The sequence below is a fragment of the Rhinatrema bivittatum genome, chromosome 1 (genome assembly GCF_901001135.1).
Source record: "Rhinatrema bivittatum chromosome 1, aRhiBiv1.1, whole genome shotgun sequence".
Lineage (NCBI taxonomy): Eukaryota > Metazoa > Chordata > Amphibia > Gymnophiona > Rhinatrematidae > Rhinatrema > Rhinatrema bivittatum.
This window is the reverse complement of record NC_042615.1, coordinates 335,882,846-335,901,431: the sequence shown is the minus strand read 5'-3', so window position 1 is coordinate 335,901,431 and position 18,586 is coordinate 335,882,846. Positions and strand designations below refer to the sequence as shown.

General features: G+C 43.7%; 1 protein-coding gene across 8 annotated transcripts in view; it reads right to left on the bottom strand.

The window, feature by feature from the left end:
• RUFY3 (RUN and FYVE domain containing 3) overlaps positions 1 to 18,586 on the bottom strand; it is a 263,821-nt gene that overhangs the window by 13,314 nt on the left and 231,921 nt on the right. For all 8 annotated transcript variants that reach the window (XM_029598577.1, XM_029598631.1, XM_029598603.1 and 5 more), the window contains 2 exons: positions 4,792 to 4,819; positions 4,037 to 4,111 (listed from right to left, as the gene is read on the bottom strand). In XM_029598577.1, the coding sequence (XP_029454437.1) occupies positions 4,037 to 4,111; positions 4,792 to 4,819 (103 nt within the window). The remainder of the gene's footprint in view (positions 1 to 4,036; positions 4,112 to 4,791; positions 4,820 to 18,586) is intronic.

The window sequence follows — 18,586 nt, the reverse complement described above, 5'->3', positions numbered from 1 at the left end:
CGTGACCAAATGCGGGCTAATAGTGCGCTCCATTGGAGCGCATTTTACTGTATTGGCCTGATAGAGAGGTTGTGGAAAGAACTGAAAAAGAGGAGCATGGTAGTAAACATTCTAGTCCCTAATGTGTGAGTATCATTTGCTGTGTGAATGTCTATAGCGGGTTGAGTGATGGCGCCATACCCAACTTCTTTTTAACACTGCATTTTCTGTTTCCTGTTTCCTTTTACACATACCATGTTTGCAAAAGAAAAAAAAGTGTTACCACCCTGAACACGAATGAAAGGATCATTTTAAGACAGTTCCCTGGGAAGACCATGCAAAGAAATCTGACATTTTATACTGGATGAGAAATCTCAGACATGGACCTTGCAATAAGCACTCTCCTTTTGCATTTATTATCTGCAAATGTCATTATTCAAATAAACAAAATGCTGGAGTGTGAAACAGATGCAACGGTACAGACATAGATGGCCCCCAGGCCCCCCATGTATGCCTCCTCTTTCATCATTTCCCGAGGAGAATTAGAACAGAATGATTTCAGCTTATAACAAAGGAGTCTGCAGTCAGCACAATCAATGAAGAAAGAAGAGGAGGGACCCTCCCTCAGGGTAAACTTGCACCTGCATTTCACCGCCAGGCTCTTGCGGTACTGCAGGAAGGAAGAGGCACAAAGTTCAGAGATGCCACACTGAACAGCTTTTCCAGTTTTAAGCAGTAGTCTCCCCTGTACAGGGCACCACCATTTGATGGGTATAAAAAAAAAAAAAAAAAGAGACAGCGGAAGCCATGCTGGATGACAGCTTTTCAATGAAAAAGAATCTCTCGCTACCGCCACATTCCTCCTCCCCTCCAGCATGCTTGCTACAGAAAAGGCACTTCGTGTTTATGGGTAAAACCAACACCCCTTTAACAAATATTAGACTCCTGTTGAGGGATGCTTTATCAGCTGTAGCTCTCTACAGCAGGGCACAGAAATATAGAACAGGCGTAGGCTTCAACCAGATACTTTTACAAGAAATTACCCGAGAACTGTAAGCTACAGTCGCTACATTTTGAATGTACGGTTAACTTTTCAAAAATGTCAATTTTTTTTTATTGCCATCTACTTCACAATATTATGGGCTTGCTAAAATTCGTCCTATGAAAATTTAAATATTAATATTTTTGTCTTGCAATATATATATATATATATATATATATATATATATATATATGTGAATTTGGTGCTAGATTAAATGTTCTGTAGGATATGGTACATTGCTTATAGCATGAACTTCACAGAAATTAAGTGAAAATAAAATGATACTATAGAAGACAAAAAAAAAAAGAATGAGCACAGCCTGGTGCCGGTGAAAGATCCATCCTGTCACATCTCCTGCTCGTTTCCCTCTGGCACTTGGGACTCTTGATGCCTGAAGAAACATGCCAATGCACACCGCTCCAACTCCCAATATGTCTAGCCTTGTAAATGCAAAAGGAGTGGAGGGTATGCCGAGAGGAAGGCTCTGAAAGCACACACCATGCTCAGGGAGGCTCACGTTTATTAGAACCTCAAAACGGGCAGCAGATGGTGTTAGAAAATTGCTAAATCTATGGTGGGCCCAAAGAGATCAGTTATCTTATCGTGGATGCAGAAAAGGCCTTTGAAAGAGTTCATTGGCAGTTTTGGTTTCAAACCCTAAAGGTGGTAAAAAAAAAAAAATTGGATCCAATTTTATTAAATGGATCCATAAATCATATGAGAATCCTGTAGCTTGCATCAAGATTAATGGCGGTTATTCTAAGATTTTCCGAGTGAGCCATGGAGCTAGACAGGGGTGCTCTCTCTCCCCTCTTCTTTTTGCTCTTACAATCAAACTATTTGCAGTAAAGATTAGAGTTACTGAGAGAATTAAGGGCTTTTTTTGTAGGTAAGAATGATAATAAGATTGCTCTTTTTGACCATGTTTTAATATTCTGAAACTTCGTTGCCAGCCTTAGTTTCTGAGATAGAAAACTATGGGGGGAGTCTCAGGTTTTAAGATAAATCAGAAATACTGAGTACTGCTACATGCCTTTGGACCTTATTCTTTGCCTCAAAGTGTTGTTCCCTTTTAAATGGGCTAAGAATATGTGAAATATCTGAGAGTTCATATTAGTAGAAATTTTGACCAAGTGCTTCAAACTTAATTATAAAACTTTGACAGCAACTTTTTTAACAAATCAGGTATTTGGGAAAAATGTAATCTTCCCTGGCCTGGTAGAATAGCTGCAGTCAAAATAAATATATAACCTAGATTTTGCTATCTTTTTCGGATGTTGCCTAAAATGCTGCCAGATTCTCTTCTGAAAATTTGCCAGAGGAAAATCTTCAGCTTAATTTGGAGACGTAGACCTCCCAGAGTTTCCAATACAGTTCTGTTCCAATCCAAATCTGGCCTCTCAATTAAAAGCAATAGTGAACTAGCACAGAATTAAGGAACCGAAACAATGGATACTGATAGAACAAGCCTTGATTTAATCTACTCTCCTTAAATGTCTAGTCTGGCTACCTAGGAAGTTGAGATTTTCAGCTATAACAGGTTCTCTTTTACTCATTTAACATTGCGGTTATGGGTACAAAGACTATTATGGGGACAGACTATTTTTTTATGCACCCTGAATAGATTTAATACTCAATTTAGTCTGGGGATGATATTGGTTGATTTTAGAAGATGGAAAGAATTAGGAATCAGTAAATTATGCCAGGTGTGGGCAAAACAAGGACTGTGTTCCCTTCAATCTCTCTTTTCCTTGTCTGAAAGAGATACATTTCCCTATCTCCTACTGAAACATTTTTTTAAATGTCACTAAGGTACACACTGATTTATTAAAGGGAAAGACCTTACCCGCAGGTTTTTGTGATACAGCAGACAGAAAAAAAGGGACAATATCTAAACTTTATGTTTTTGGGTGATCTTGCCACAGTTCCTACTCATATTAGGGCATGGGAGAGAAATTTGGGAGGGCTGTTGGGCGGGAAACGTTTGGTTTCTTCAGGGCTGGTGTTGGCATGGATATAGAGGGGTGAGCACTTTTTTTCTTTTAATACATATGGTGGTGGGATTGACCTCTTATTCCTAAATTCTGGGAGGAAGTGCTAATACTGATTAAAGAGAACCAAGCTTGATATCTTGGTAAGTTATTTCTTTTAGGGATGCTGTTCCCGAAACTTCTTTTACATTTACAATCCTTGATTTCTCAGATAATTTCGGCAGCACATTGTGAAGTGGATGCTGGATGGAATACACCAGACATAGCAACTTTGAATATGTTGAACCCAAGACTTCGGTGGGTATATGCTGTGGGGAGATTGACGGCAGTTAAAAATGGGACACTATGTAAATTTGAAAAGCTCTGGAAACCTTAAGAACAATGCTTCTCTGTTTAGGCACTGCTCCTTTTCTGAGCACCTGCGTTTTTAAAAATTTCATTACAGCTGTCAAGAGGGGGTTGGTGGGATGAGGGTGAAATATTGGGTTGGGTGAGGGTGATGCACAATATTCAGTGCTGGTTCATTTGTTTACCATATTACTGTTAAGTGTGAGTTCTCCCATAATTTTTTCTTCTTTGTAGTTATTTAATTTAATAACATTTAAATAATAATAAAAAAGCAGCTCAGAATGGTTGCTTTAGTGAGTTATGTTCAGACTCTTTTTCATGGCACTTTAAAAATGAAAAACCAGAAGAGAGACATTGCAGCAACAGCGCGGTTCTACAGGGTAACATATCCTGGGAACTCACTTCTCCACCTCCAACCAATCAAAATTCTTTAAATCAAAAGAAAACGTTATAATAGACATAATTTATTGTGTAACCTAGACAGGACCAAGGACTCTGAATGGCTATGTACAGACATATTTACAACATCACAATTTGGAATCCAGTTTTAAATTCATGGCAATTTCCTCACGCCCATGCATCAGGACTGAAAAAAATCCTGTTAGTCATATGTTATTCACTACTTAAAGGGGAATCAGTTGAATAAGTGAGGGATATGGATTCTAAAGTTACTTACCTTTCTTAGCAATAAGCTGCCTTCGGCTTGGCACAGCTGGCACATTTGGGGCACTCCAATCCCTGACAGCTGATTCTGTTTCATTGAAAGAGAAACAGTTACTCTACCAGCAGATGTTCCTTCACAGAGACATCAGTAATTTACCAGGCTGTGCTCCAAGCAATAATATTACCCCTTTTCTAAATAATTCTGACCACGAAAAATCTGCCTTGTACCAGCAGACAGAGATAATAGAACGAAAATCCCCCATCCAGCAGATTTTGTGTTAACAGAAGAAGAAAGGGATAGCACTCTCGGAGAAACATTGCTCTTTCAGTTTCTGGATAAGGTTAAAGATTTAGGGGCAATCCTTAGATTCTGCTATCTAGCAGCCCCGAGGAAGCTGCTATTCCCTTCCCTAACCCTGGACAGATGTGCTATAGCACCAGGGAGGGAGGTGGCATGAGAAACCCTCAAGTGTCCCCCGTTTGTGTGCTGCATGCAGCACACAACTTCCCTTTCCCTGCCAGGCCCAGGACTTGGCAGATCTCCACTATGGCCTGAGATGAGAAGCCTTAACTTGCAGCTAAACTCCAGGCTCTCCCCCATACTGGCAGCTAAACCCCTCTCTATTGTACTGAATCCAAATCCATACACTTTGGCTCAGCAGTGGCAAGTTAGGTTGGGCTGTGAAAACATTCACTTCCAGTCCGTGACAGTGGGGCATGGCACCTACATTACATTAACGTCCCAACATTACAGATGCCTTTACTAACCTGTCCCTCTCCTGTGCATGAGGTTGCCCTGTAGGAACACAAACATATAAACATGTGGTGTTATTAGATGTCCAGAAGGTGGTCGGCAATGCTGCAGTCTTAAGAGAATTCCTACAGAACACATACATGCACACAACACCAAAACTACAAAAAATGGATATTTCTTCCATGCCTGTATCATACTCTAAGAAGACGACTGATAAGTAGAAACTATAATCACTGCTAAAAACTCTGAAATATACTGGAAAATCTCCTGTTTGCATGGAGGATTCCTGGAATTACACGTCTCACCGTGACTGTAACAGATAAGGACAGAAGGAGAGTGGTGGATACAGTGGTGATGCTCAAGGTTTTACCGATACCAGACAATTAATGGGTTTCTTTTCTGTGTCCATATTTGGAAGAACAGTTATACTCGTATTTGTTTAGAAATTTAAAAAACCCCACAAAAAACACAAAGGTAATCTGATATAAACTTCTCCTTCTCTTTAAAATATTTTTAGATGTTAACGTGACAAGGGAAAATAGCCTGAAACCCAATCTAGTACTTATGGACATGCTGACCATGCTCTGCTGTGGGATCAGTACTGCCTCAGAGTTGATTAAACAGCAGAGAATGGCCAGCATCTCCATAAGTACTGGTTTCAGGCGTCCAAGACACTCTGAGCAGAGACAACACCATCAGACGTGTTGAAACTGTCAAACCCGACTTCCCTATCACTAACCTGCCACCCCACTAATATCTCATGTCACAATCTCTGCTCTCGTCCACTACAGATGGAAAGACAAAATAGTTTTCTTTCATTTTTACATGCCCTTGACTCGTAAGAAAAAGAAAGGCTGGAGGCTAATGTTGAGAAATAAAAGATTGTACGCAATAAGGCAGGGCCTCCCACACCTGTTTGGTTAACAACCCACAGAGAGTCAGATTTTCAGGATATTCACAACAAACATGCAGGAGATACATTTGCACAATCATGCTGTCCCAATCTCCGCCTTACATAAGAACATATGTTCTTATGTAAGGCGGAGATTGGGTAGATCCTATTACCAACTATAGAGTAAAACAAAAATTTTGCACAGATTGCACTTCTACATTTGTAGTATATGTGTTAATATGCACTTGCCCAAAGATTTATGTTGGACGTACCACAAGCTCAATACATATCCGACTAAGTGAACATAAATCACGTTTAAAGAATAGGCCTCTTTCAGCCCCAATTATACAACTCTGCATACATCATGCTCATAGTTTTATGCAGTTAAAATGGACAATAATTGATCAAGTGAGCACCTCTATCAGAGGTGGAGATAATTCAGTTTGGCCAATCTATCGGGAGGCATTTTGGATTTTTACTTTAAGAACGCAAACATAGGGGGTTTAAACGAGGAATTAGACTGGTTCACCTTGGTTTAGTGAAATTGAGGACCTACGTCAGCTGCTTGTTTTGATTGGCCAGTTTGTATTCTCCCTTGCAGTATATATTGGTCAGCTTTAAAGACAATATGGCATCTGGACTAGTTAAGAAATGAAGCTCGCGGAATAGCGTAACTCTTTTAGTCATCAATTCTTGAAGAACCATGGAAGAAGGAATAGACAGATTTAAGAGGAATATTCCCTGAAGAAAGACCGTGGATGTTTGAAACGTGGCCTTGCTGGGAGAGCGGTATATTGTTTGGTTCACGTCGAATTGAACTTTTAGAATTTATAAATTGAGACACTATTGAGAGCACATTGTGCTACTAGCATGAACATATACAGCTTATGGAATTGTAAGGTTAAATGTTTAATATTTGGAATTGAGGTGCACATTCTTTAGTTTTTAAAAAAAAATTCTAAATAATTTTTGAAAAAACAGTTTTTGTATTAATACACTTTAAATTGATTGAATTATCACGCTCAGAAACATAAAAAATGGATGGAGGTTGGAGAGTTTATGATTAAAAAGTGATCACGTCATTACTGGATAGTAATATTTAAATTGTATGAAACCTTCCACTCCCCTCTTAAATCACCACTATAGAAAAAATTATGTAACTAATACAGCATAGTTGTGTTTAAAAAATTTTTTTTTTATTTAACAAGAATAGTTTTTGAGGTGTTATATATTGAGTTGATTATAGTAATTTAATTCCTCATACAGGGAAAATTTTGATGTGTTTTAATATATAAATTGCAGCAAATGCTTCCTTAATTTATCTAGCAAACATAGCCTTAGAAACTTTCTCCCTTTACTTGTGACCACTGAAGAGCATGAAGAGAAGACTGACCTGCGAAAAGCAATAGTCACCTTAAAATACCTTTAAGGAACTCTTCACACCTTTAAAGCATGAAGGGAACTACCACCCAATTTTGATCTTCTGAAAGACGGCAACAACCCTGACAACTCTAAACATTAGGATGATATCTCGTTAATCAAGAATGAATGCACAGTATGAGAAGGAACCCCTTCCGAAGGAAATCTCAAATTCCCTCCTGGACAAGGCTTGAAATCCAAGATACACTGTGCAGAAGAAATTACTACCAGAAATACCACTATATGATGAGCCTAAAGGGAGCTCCATATAATGACCTCAAAACCAAGTTGAGGTTTCAAAAAGGAAACAAGTTTCTGATTGAAGACAGAAGGTATTTAAATCTCTTAACCCATCTGGTTGTGCTGCTTAAGGATAGCCTTTGAATCTGTCTTCTGTAACAAGACAGTGCAGTCACTTGCACCTTCAGTGAATTCAGAGACAAGTCCTTCTGTCACCTCTCCTGCCCATAGGAAAGAACTTTCGGAACAGATACCTCTAACAGAGGGACTCCTGCCCCTGAAATCAAGATTCAAAAGCCTTGAAATCTACACATACGCCAAAGAGGTCAATGCTCCCTCCGGACCGCAGTAGGGTAGAGACTACGTCAGTGGATCACCCACTGCTCTGCCACCATAGCTTCTCAAATGCCAGGCTGCAAGACAGAAGCGAACCTACTGATCCAAGACTACTGTCCTCTGATGCAGCAGATCCTTTCTGTGATTCAACTACAACCGTATTTGTACTCTGTGAACCAAGGCCACTTGGACCTTTCCGGAGCCATGAGGAGTACTCTGGATTACTCAACCGAATGAAAGTCAAAGCAGGAAGTAAACAGCAGAACCCCTTGCGGCCATGCCTGCACCCAAGCATCTAGATGCATAGACCCCAGCTCTCTTCTGCTATTGAAAACACTGAAGGCTCTTGGCCATTCTGCTGGATGTCAAAGTCATCTGAAGCTCCACCCATTTATGCAGAAACATGGAGTACTCTGCGCTGGAGAACTTCAATTCTCCTGGATCAGGGCAAGCTTGCTGAAACCATCTGCCTGTACCTTCTGCACTCCTGCAATACGTGAAGCGGATATCACTTTGAGATGAACTTTGGCTCACTTGAAAAAGAAACTCACTTCCAAGGAAACTGCAGCATTCCTGGTCCTGTCCTGTTGACCTATGTGAGCCACCGCTGTTGCGTCGACCGACAACATTTTCACCTCTCTGAACCAGAGAGAGGGACACTCTTGCAAGGCTAGCCTGATTGCTCACTTCCAACCGACTTATGAACCATGCTGCTGCTGTCATAACCTAGCATCCTTGAGCTACCTGCCACTAGACAGGAATGCCCCAGCCACTGACACTCATATCTGTGGTCACCACTGTCGAAGTCTAGAGTGTCCAGTTCCATTCCTTTGAACAAGAACCTATCAGACAGCCAGCACTCCTCTCAAAGCGGCTATCTGACCTTGTAGCTCTGAGGATTCCAAAGTGAAAGCAGAGAGCTACCTATCGATTAAAACCAGCTTCCATTTCACTGAACCTCATATTTGAAGATAATCCCAGACCCTGGGACTCTGCATTTTATAGAAGGGAACCAGATTCTGGAGCTTTTACTATCCATTCCATCATAAGAAACACCTTCAAGGCATCTAATTGAGCCCACCTAGTATTCCAAAACTTGAAAGGGAAGCAGATTGCTTTTGGGAAAACTGCATACCCAGTCCAGCATTCCTCTTCCAATTCCACCCAAATCAAACAAAACTGAGATAAGGATGAACCAAGACCCCTTCTCTGTGAAATGATGCCGCAAGCACCATCATGAACTTGGTAAGGTCCTGAGCGTCAATGAAAGACCAAAACGAATAGCCTGAAATTGGTAATGATAGTACAGAAATGGTAAAACAGGAACCTTGGATGGTCTTTTCCAAACAAAATATGTAGATACCTCACCATTAGACCCAGGAAGGGTAGAACTCTCCCCTTCAAATACAGAGTCTACATCCAGGAATAAAAAATTCTTCAAGGATGCATACCTTTTTTGCAAGATTAGAATGGGCCTGAAAGAACTTTTTTGTTTTTTTGGGACCTTTGAAATAAATCAAATACCGTCCTCAGCCCCATTCATCCTTTGGCACCATGTCTACTGCCACCCATTGGAAAAAGCAAACCAGAGACTCCTGTACAGCTGCATTCTTGGTTACCAACCAACATGAGGACAGGATGAACGCATCTCCCACCAGATGAGTAAATTCTAGAATGTAGATTTTTCTTACTATGGAGAGAACCCACTGGTTTGTAAAACTGTGGGTCTGATCTCCATGAAACTGGGACAACCAACCACCTAATTGTTGAGGTTGAAAGGGAACTCTTACTGAGAATTTTCAGCACTTTCCATGTCATCAGTGACACTGTCCCTAAGAACTCTTCAACTTACATGGAAGGACTAAGCTTTGTTTCCATAACTGCTGCTTCAGCCAAAGGACAATGAATTTGAAGCCTTTCCTGGCCGATAGCACTTTGCTTCTTTAAATTTTGCACACTGAGAAACCCTTTATGAGTCCCCTTGGATCTTAACCTCAGGCAACTTATGGAATCTTGACCCCAATATTGGACTGCAGCCAAAGCAAATTTCTGGCCAGAACCAAGGTCACTATATCTCTAACCAGGATTTAAATAGACCATAGACTGCATCTGCTATAAAGGCAAAATCAGCTTCCAGCCTCTCTGCCTCCTTAGCACATTGCCAGACTTCAGCAAGACCTCCTAGAAGCTGCTGAGCCCAATGTCAGTATGCCCAGGACATGTATATACCACAGAGTGCTGTTTGAAGTGCCAAACTGGCACCTCAACACCTGCTTAAGTTAAGCCTCTTACATCCTGTCTTGACCATGTATTTATTTATTTATTAAAATCCAGCATCCCTTCTACCAGAATCTCTGCCTTCTTAGAAACTACAGACAAATTCTCTACCTTGGGAAGTCAACAGTTCAAGCCTCGTCCAAAAGTGGGTATAGCACATAGCTCTTCCCACCCTTAGCTCAGTCTCCAGAAGATCCCCTCCACCAAAAACAAGATCTTTTCTGCCCTATGAATAGGGAATGTCTTAGATGGGCTCTAGAGACCTTTCAGAATAGAAATTTGTCCACAGTTCCCTCTATGCTGCTCCTTAAAGCCTAACTCCACCAGAGCATATGAAAAATAATTACCAGATTCGCCAAATAACTTGGGGATTGTCTTTCCGCCACTAGGATTTCCTCCTCTTCTAAGGGATTCTGCTCTGGTTCACTAATCAGTCATTTGCTCATTAAAAGGCCTTCAGACTGCCTTCTGCTGAGGATACTGATGCAACATCCAATTTCAGGACTTAGATTCACTAGGGTCAAAAAGGAATTAATGGAAAGGCACCTAAGAGACCCCCCCCCGATGGTCAGTAAATTACCTGCACCAGTGCAGTTTCAACCAGACAGCACAGTGCTTCCAGACCACAAAACGGAAACAGAGGGAGAAGGATTTCGGTCAGCTTTCAACCTTGAGCCCTTTTCCCACGAGACTGAACAGAACCTTGCAGAAATCTGCCCTAGAGGCTCAGCACACATTGCCATGAACCCCAGCACTGCCAGAGGCCCATACTAAAATGACTACTGCTCCTGTTAAGCTTCGGTCTCACTCAGCCTTACTGACATATGAAGCAGACTTTTTTTTTTTCTACTTTGAAGGACCACCTGTTAGCTCTACCAGAGGTTCCCCCAATGGTCCTCTCCTCCCCTAGTGCTGACCAGGCAAGGGACCGAAGAAAGAATGCTGTCATGTCAGCCTGCATAGGCTGCACATATTCTCCCACGTCTGTAGTGGCTATCTTGTCAGCAAAGCATGTCTGTTAAAAGAAAATGCAGGCCCAATGATCTTCTCTCTCACCTCCAAGCCTCTCAACAAAACTCCTGCCATAATTTCCTGCACCATGGCAGACTGCTCTCCAGGCTGAAGCCTCTTGCCGCTGCCTTGCCTGCTTCGCTTTTTTTTTTTTTTTTTTAATAAAACAACTTTACCAAGGAAAACAGACAACACAACAAAAGTATTTTCCTGAATGCAGAAACCCTGAAGAATCTTCTTCTTCCCGCTTCACAGCCCAGCAAGCCAGGAGACAGGTGGAGGAGAGGAAATAAAAAAGCCAGTCCCACGTCAGTAACCAGGATCAAGCTAGCTAGCGGTCCCCAACCAACTCCCCTACTCATCTCTATTCAACCAGGGAGAGATCCAGTCCAGCTAAACCTCCTGGGAGTCCTTCAATCCACCAATCTTCAGACTGCATGTTTGGCCCCTCTTCCATTTGCTACAGAGAAATACTGAGAGACTGCATGTGGCAAAGTTCCTTATGTAGACTGAGTCCCAGGAAAAGCTTTCCTCTCTGCCTCCAACCTTGCATTTGGATTGGTCTGGTGGGACGATGAGGAAATATGTGTTTCAAAGGCAGCTCAAACTTCCTTTCCTGAGGATCCTTTACTAGTATCATGGTCTGCCTAGTAACGTCTGTGACAAGAGTGCCCATCTGAGGCACTGGGAATGAGCGCTGAACCGATTTCTGAGAAAGGAAATTCATCTTATTAAAATTCTTCAGTCCCTTGAGGCTGCTCTCTGGGGGACTCCCATTCAATCAACACCATGTCTTCCACCTCAGGGTAAAGAGGAAAAGCTTTAGTGGAATTGCTGACTCCTTTAATAATGGGGTCCCCAGGTAGAAGCCTCCTCAATCTTTGAATCCATTCTACGTAACAAAGAAACCATCTGATTAACAAGTACCACAATTTCGTCCTCGTGAAACAAACAAATAATGGAGTCATCTTCTCCATAAGAAGGGAGCTCACCTTCCTCCATCAAGGCATAAGTAGCAGAATTTAGCAGATCCTCTAGTTCTCCTTACACCTCCTCTGGGACGAATAAAGGCAATTCTGTTGCCCCCTGGAACTTTTACTGGGGATCTGGCCACTAGGCTGACTTAGAACTAAGCCCTAAGCCCAATGAAAGCCTCCTACAGATTTCAGGCTTCTGAACTGTTCAGAAGGCTTGATGCAGGAATCTGAAAATTTCAGGTAAAAATTCTTCTATATCCTGAGCTTGATCTAAAGTAGTCTTCTTAAGCACATCTCCCACAGGCTCTAAAACCAGGCTTCCCCAAAGTCCACTGTGGTATCTATCATAAGGCAGTCAAAGAGAAGATGAGGCATCTGCAGGGAAGGAATCTAACATGGCGGCCGCTCCTGACAAACCGCTGCATTGGCTAACTCCTCTGAAGTGCAATCCAATTGTGAGGCAGGGAATGAATTCTCTTTCACAACAAGAGAAACCACAGCTGATCTTCCTGAGGCCTTAGATGCTCCCTGGGAACTTCTCCCATCCAAACACAAGCTGTACAGAGCAGCTCTGCAGTAGAAGTGGAGTGTCTGCCGCTGCAGGCTCCACAGTGGCAGCTGTACTCAATTTTGTCCATGAGCAAGCCCAGCATTTCCCTCCAAGGCTGCACAGAATGAGAACCTCCAAGATGTCTCAAAACACATCCTCCTAAAGCACTTACCCACCAAAAAGAAGAACCTATCAGCCTCTCGACTTTCCTCTGTCCTAGATAACTCTGCACGGTAATGGAGAAATTACTTATCTGATAATTTTGTTATCCTTAGTGTAGACAGATGGACTCAGGACCAGTGGGTTTAAGCTCTCCTGCCAGCAGATGAAGACTGAGCAAGCTGACGTCACAGTATATATAACCTTGCAGTGACCCCAGCCTACCAGTATTTTCTTCAAAAGCAACTATGGACAGACTACCTAAAAACTTGATTAAAAACTTGATTAAAAACAGACAGCCAGAACTGTAATCAATCAACTATAAACACTGAACTCACAAAATATTCTAGGTACCCCAAGCTAGGGACTGGATGAACGTTTATCAGTAACCCCTTGGGACCTAGAGCCCCACAGGAGGACTACAGACATGCTCATGTGGCAGCCGAGAGCAGGAAGCAGAGTACATCTGTCTAAACTAAGGAAAACAAAATTATCAGGTAAGTAATTTCTCCATTTCCTAGCCTGTAGACAGATGGATTCAGGACCAGTGGGATGTACGAAAGCTACTCCCCAACAGGATGGGAGGCTGCCCGCAGTCCAGTCAACACCGCATATGCAAAGGTGGAATCCTCCTGGGCCTGCACATCCAGACAATAAAACCTGGAAAAAGTGTGTAAGAAGGACAACGTCGCAGCTCGGCAGATATCGATGGGAGACAACAGACTAACTTCTGCACGACACTGCCTGAGCACTAGTGGAATGAGCCCTAAACTAAGTAGGTAACTGCTTTCCAGCATCCACATATGCAGCTGTGACCACCTCCTTAAACCAGCAAGCTATAGTAGCCCACGAAGCAGGAGCGCCCCTACTTACTCCCACCATGGAGAACAAACAGGTTATCTGTCTTTCGAAAAGACTCAAGAGACCTCCAAATACCACATGACAAGATGCTTAACAGTCAAGCAGCACAAAAAGCTAAACTCCTCGCATCCCTGACATTATCCAAGGAATGCAAGGAGATAGACCGATTCAAATGAAAGTCTGAGACTACCCTGAGTAAGAAGGATGGAACAGTATACAGCCGTAACACTCCTGGAGTCACCCGAAGGAACAGCTGCTGGCAAGACAACACCTGCAGTTCAGAAATCAGACACATAGAACATATAGCCACCAGGAACACAGTCTTCAAAGTCAACAACTGTAAGGAAAGGCTTCACAGTGGTTGGAATGCAGGGCCTGCCAAAAAGTCCAGCACCAAATTAAGACTCCACAATGGAACCAATAACCTCAAAGGAGGCCTAAGGTGCTTCACTCCCTTCAAAAAACAGGCCACATCATGATAAGACAAGGAAACACCATTCACCAGGCCTCTGAAACAGGCAAGAGCTGCAACCTGCACCTTCAAGGAATTAAGGGCAAGCCTTTATTCAATCCATCCTGCAAAAAATACAGAATGAGAGGGATTTTAAATGAACAAGGAAGAACACCCCGCTCCTCACACCAGACCTCAAAAACTCTCGAAACCTGCACATAAGCCAAGGAAGTGGAGAACTTGCAAGCAGGAGTAAAGTGGCAATCAACACAGAGGAATAACCACACTTTAACAGGCAAGTTCTCTCAAGGGCCAAACCGTAAGACAGAATAGAGTTGGATCCTCGTGAAGAACCAGTCCCCACTGAAGCAGATCCATGTGCAGCGAAAGATGAAGAAGGGCCTCCACCAGGGGTCATCGCAAATCCGCATACCACGGATGCCTGGGCCAGTCTGGCACCACCATTAGTACTAGACCCTGTTGCCGTCAATCTTGTGAATTATCCTGCCGAGCAAGAGTCACGGAGGAAAGGCATAAAGCAATATGTCTTCCGGCCAGACCTGCACGAGAAAGTCTATTCCCAGGAACCACAGATCTCTCCTGCGACTGTAGAAATGAGGAACCTCCGCATTTCAAGAAGTCGCCAGCAGGTCTAGGAACAGAAGGCTCCAGTGATCAACAATCAGCTGAAAATGCCCCAGCTGACAACATCCACTCTCCTGGGTCCAGACTCTCCCTGCTGAGAAAGTCCGCTATTACGTTGTCTTTTCCTGCATTGTGAGAGGTCACGCAAACCGCTTGATTCCACAGCTTGTGGCTGAACTACAAGTATGCCAGCCATACTGCCGGGCCTACAGGCAATTGATGTTCCAGAGGAACTCTTCGGCATTCCAGCGCCCCTGGGCCATTAACTCGACAGTGAGCCCCCCCAACCATGAAGACTGTATCAGTCATGAGTACCAACCAGGCTGGAGAGGACAAGGGAACTCCTTTTATCAGATGATCCTCCTGCAACCATCACTGGAGGCGGGAGCAGATTTCCATTGGCAAGTGGAGACAAACCGCATAATCCTGAGACTGCAGAGAGCGCTGACAAGGACGCATATGTGCCCTTGCCCACAGCACTACTTCCAGGGTAGCTGCCATCAAACCGAGTACCTGTAGGCAGGACCACACCATCAACGTATGGTGTTCATCAACTGATGCACTTGAGACATCAAACTCTGGATCCGAACTTCCGGTAGGAAAACTCTGTCCTGTCCCATGTCGAACTGGACTCCCAGATACTCCAATGACTGGGATGGTTGAAGATTGCTCTTGGTCAGATTCAACATCCAACTGAGCTCTTGCAATAAGGAGATCATCTTGTGTGTCACCAGGAGGCTCTCTTCCTGAGACATGGCTCGAATCATTTGTCCAAATATGGGTGCACCAGGATTCCTTCTTTTTGCAAGGCTTCGCTACCACCACCATAATCTTGGAAAATATTCTGGGCGTGGTGGCAAGATCAAAAGGCAGCGTCCAAAACTGATAATGGCACCCCAACACCGCAAAGCATAGAAAGCATTGGTGTTCCAATCGGATGGGAATATGAAGGTAAGCCTCTGACAGATCCAAGGTAACGCATAAGTTCCTGCAAATTTTGTTTAAATGTAAACCGATGTGATATGTAAAATCGAACACCGGTATATAAAAGTAAATAAATAAAAAATAAATAAGGTGGTCAGAAATTCCCCCAACTGCACTGCCATTTTTACAGAATGTAATGTTTTCATTCGAAAATGAGTCACCTTCAAGTGACGATGGACCTTCTTGAGATCCAAGATGGGATGAAAGAAGCCCTCCTTCTTGGGCGCAACAAAATTCATCACCCCATATTTTCTTGAGACGTGGGCACCAGAACCACAGCCCTCAGTCTGAGAAGCCTTTGAAGCATGAACTCCACTGCCTGCTTCTTTCTGCAGGGAGTGGCAATGGGATAACATGAACACGTCTCGAATACTGTGAAATTCCAGTGCTGGTCCGGCATGATCTTGACCCACCTCCGATAAAAGAGAGAGATGTTCCCCTATTTCCTGTTCTGAAAGGTGGGACAGCCAACCTTCATTGGGAAGCTTGGGAAGGTTCACCACCTGAGCCCGCTCCTCTCTTGGGCTGCCGGGGATGAAAGGACTGAGACCAACCGAAAGGCAAAATCTGTTGAAAGATCATTCCTCTGTAGGGACAAAAATGCCTGGAACCCCGGAACGACCCCAAAGGGGCACTGTAACTGTTTCTTATCCTCTGGCAATTGAGGCACCAGAGACTCGCCCCACTTACTGGCCAGTTTCTCCAATTCGCTCCCAAACAAGAGTGAGCCTTTAAAGGGCATCTTGGTAAGAATGGTTTTGGAAGCTGTATTAGCTGACCAATTTCGCAACCAGAGTTGACTCCTGGCTGCTATCACCGAAGCCACTCCTTGGCCAAGGTTTGGACCAAATCACAGCCTGCATCTGCTAAATAGGTGGCAGAAGGTTCCATAACCGCTCTGGAATTCCCTCCAGACTCAACCACTTCTGAGAGAAAAGCAGACAAGATCTCACCACTAGGGCGCAACAAGAGGCAAGCTGTAAATTCATTGCCTCTGCCTCAATGGCTTGCTTAACAATAGCCTCAATCCTTCTATCATATACATCCTTCAAGGCCACTCCTCCCTCTACGGGGACAGTCATTCACTTAGACACGGCACATACCAGAGCATCCACTTTGGGAAAACGCAAACACTCTCACAGCCGGATCCAGGGGGTATAGGCCTTCCAATGTCTAACCCCCTTTAAAATTTGCCTCTGGGGCATCCCATTCCAGATCAATCAATTCTTGTATGGTATCCATAACCGGGAAAAAACAAGAAGCTTTATGTAAGGAAACCAAAATGGGATTCTTCCTCGGCTCTGACATAGCATCCGAACCAGGAACATCCAGCTGTTTCAAGGTCTGGGAAATCAGGGCCGGCAGTTCATTTCTATGAAAGAACTGCAACATTGCTCGATACAGTTACAGCCCTGGAGAAATTTCCCCATCTTCCAGGGAATCAGGATCAACCTCATCAACAGTGCCATCCGAATTCCTGTTGGGAACACCCACAGGGAGAGGTGAGCCCTGGTGCTTAAGCATAATACTTGGAAGAGGAAGGAGCCACCAGCTGAGCCACCAGAAATGGGGAAAGCTGAGGACTGTGCCTGAAGAAAGGCTTATGAGGCTTGAAAAAATTCCACCCAAGAAAAACCAGCCGGGTCCAGACCAAGTCCAGAAGGAACTGTAGCTGTTTCCACAGAACTGCCCTTGCCAGCAGAGGAACTGATCAAGGGAGAACCAAGATCTGGAGTCCCCCCAGTAAAGGCCATGACCAACCCATCATCAGAATGGGAAAAGCCAGGCTTAGCAAAATCCAAGGAAGACAACTCTCCCTGAGCGTCTGAGCAGAGCTGACATAGGTTAGAAGCCAGGTCAGGCTGAGAAGCCCTAATATGACAGGTGACACAAATAGGAAGATGCTTAGGCTTCTTTCTTACTGGCACCATTGCTGCAGTAAACATGCATCGGAATGGCTTGCACTCAAAAATGCAATGCGCCCAAAAAATAAGCGCCTAGAAGAATACATGGCAAGGCGCATGCACAACCTGTGCGCCAATTTAATTGCATAAAAATGTTTGTGCGCATAAAAAGTGCGCCCAAAAAACGAGTGCACAATGTGTGCACAGAGCCAATACACAGCACAGCAACAGCCTATAGAGGGCAGCAGAACACGAACAAGAACATGTGAAAACAGCTGCTGCTGCCTACCACACGGTGTGCAAGAAAAAAAACTTAAGGCTGGGGCATAGCCCATCGGGGGTTGCTCAACCTGCCAGGGTGCCCAACCCCATCAGGAACAAACATCGGTATGGTATGCCGAGAATGGAGACCGGAGGATGTCCTGAAACCCCTCTGTTTCTGATTCAGGTAAAACTTTCTCCTTTTTTTTTTTTTAAACCTTACCTGAGCTCAGCGCTTACCGGCTGAGTACAGAAACTGTCCCTGCTGCGAGGAGAGAGGACATCTGCCTTCACTGCCGCACTCTGCCTCTTGCACCTGCTGCCTCAGTTGAACTAGCATTTGAGTCCATACTGGGAAACCCAGCTACTGGACCAAGGCACACCTCTGAGGAACCATGGAAATCGCCTCAGGAATTCTCAACTGGGGATGGGACCTTTAGTTACCACAGCAGGAGAGCGGGGCTTTCTTTTCCTGAATTTAGAATTTCAGATTTCTCCTTTCAAAAAGCTCAAAGCAATTCCCAAAGGGAGATGCACATCCACCATCTGCTGGAGACGGAGAATATTGGCAGGCTGGAGTCACTGCAGGAGTATGTATACTGCGACATCAGCTTGCTCCGTCTCCATCTGCTGGCAGGGGAGCATAAACCCACTGCTCCTGAGTCCATCTGTCTATAGGCTACGAAAGATTGTTTTATTCATTTTTTCCCCAATCATCAGCTCTGGAGCAGAGGAGGGAGGGTGGAGTGGGGGGGGGGGCACCGCTTAGCAGAATCTCCAACACTGCATCTCTTTTTTTTTTTTTTTTTTTTTTTAAATACTGCCAAAGAAGAACAAATCCC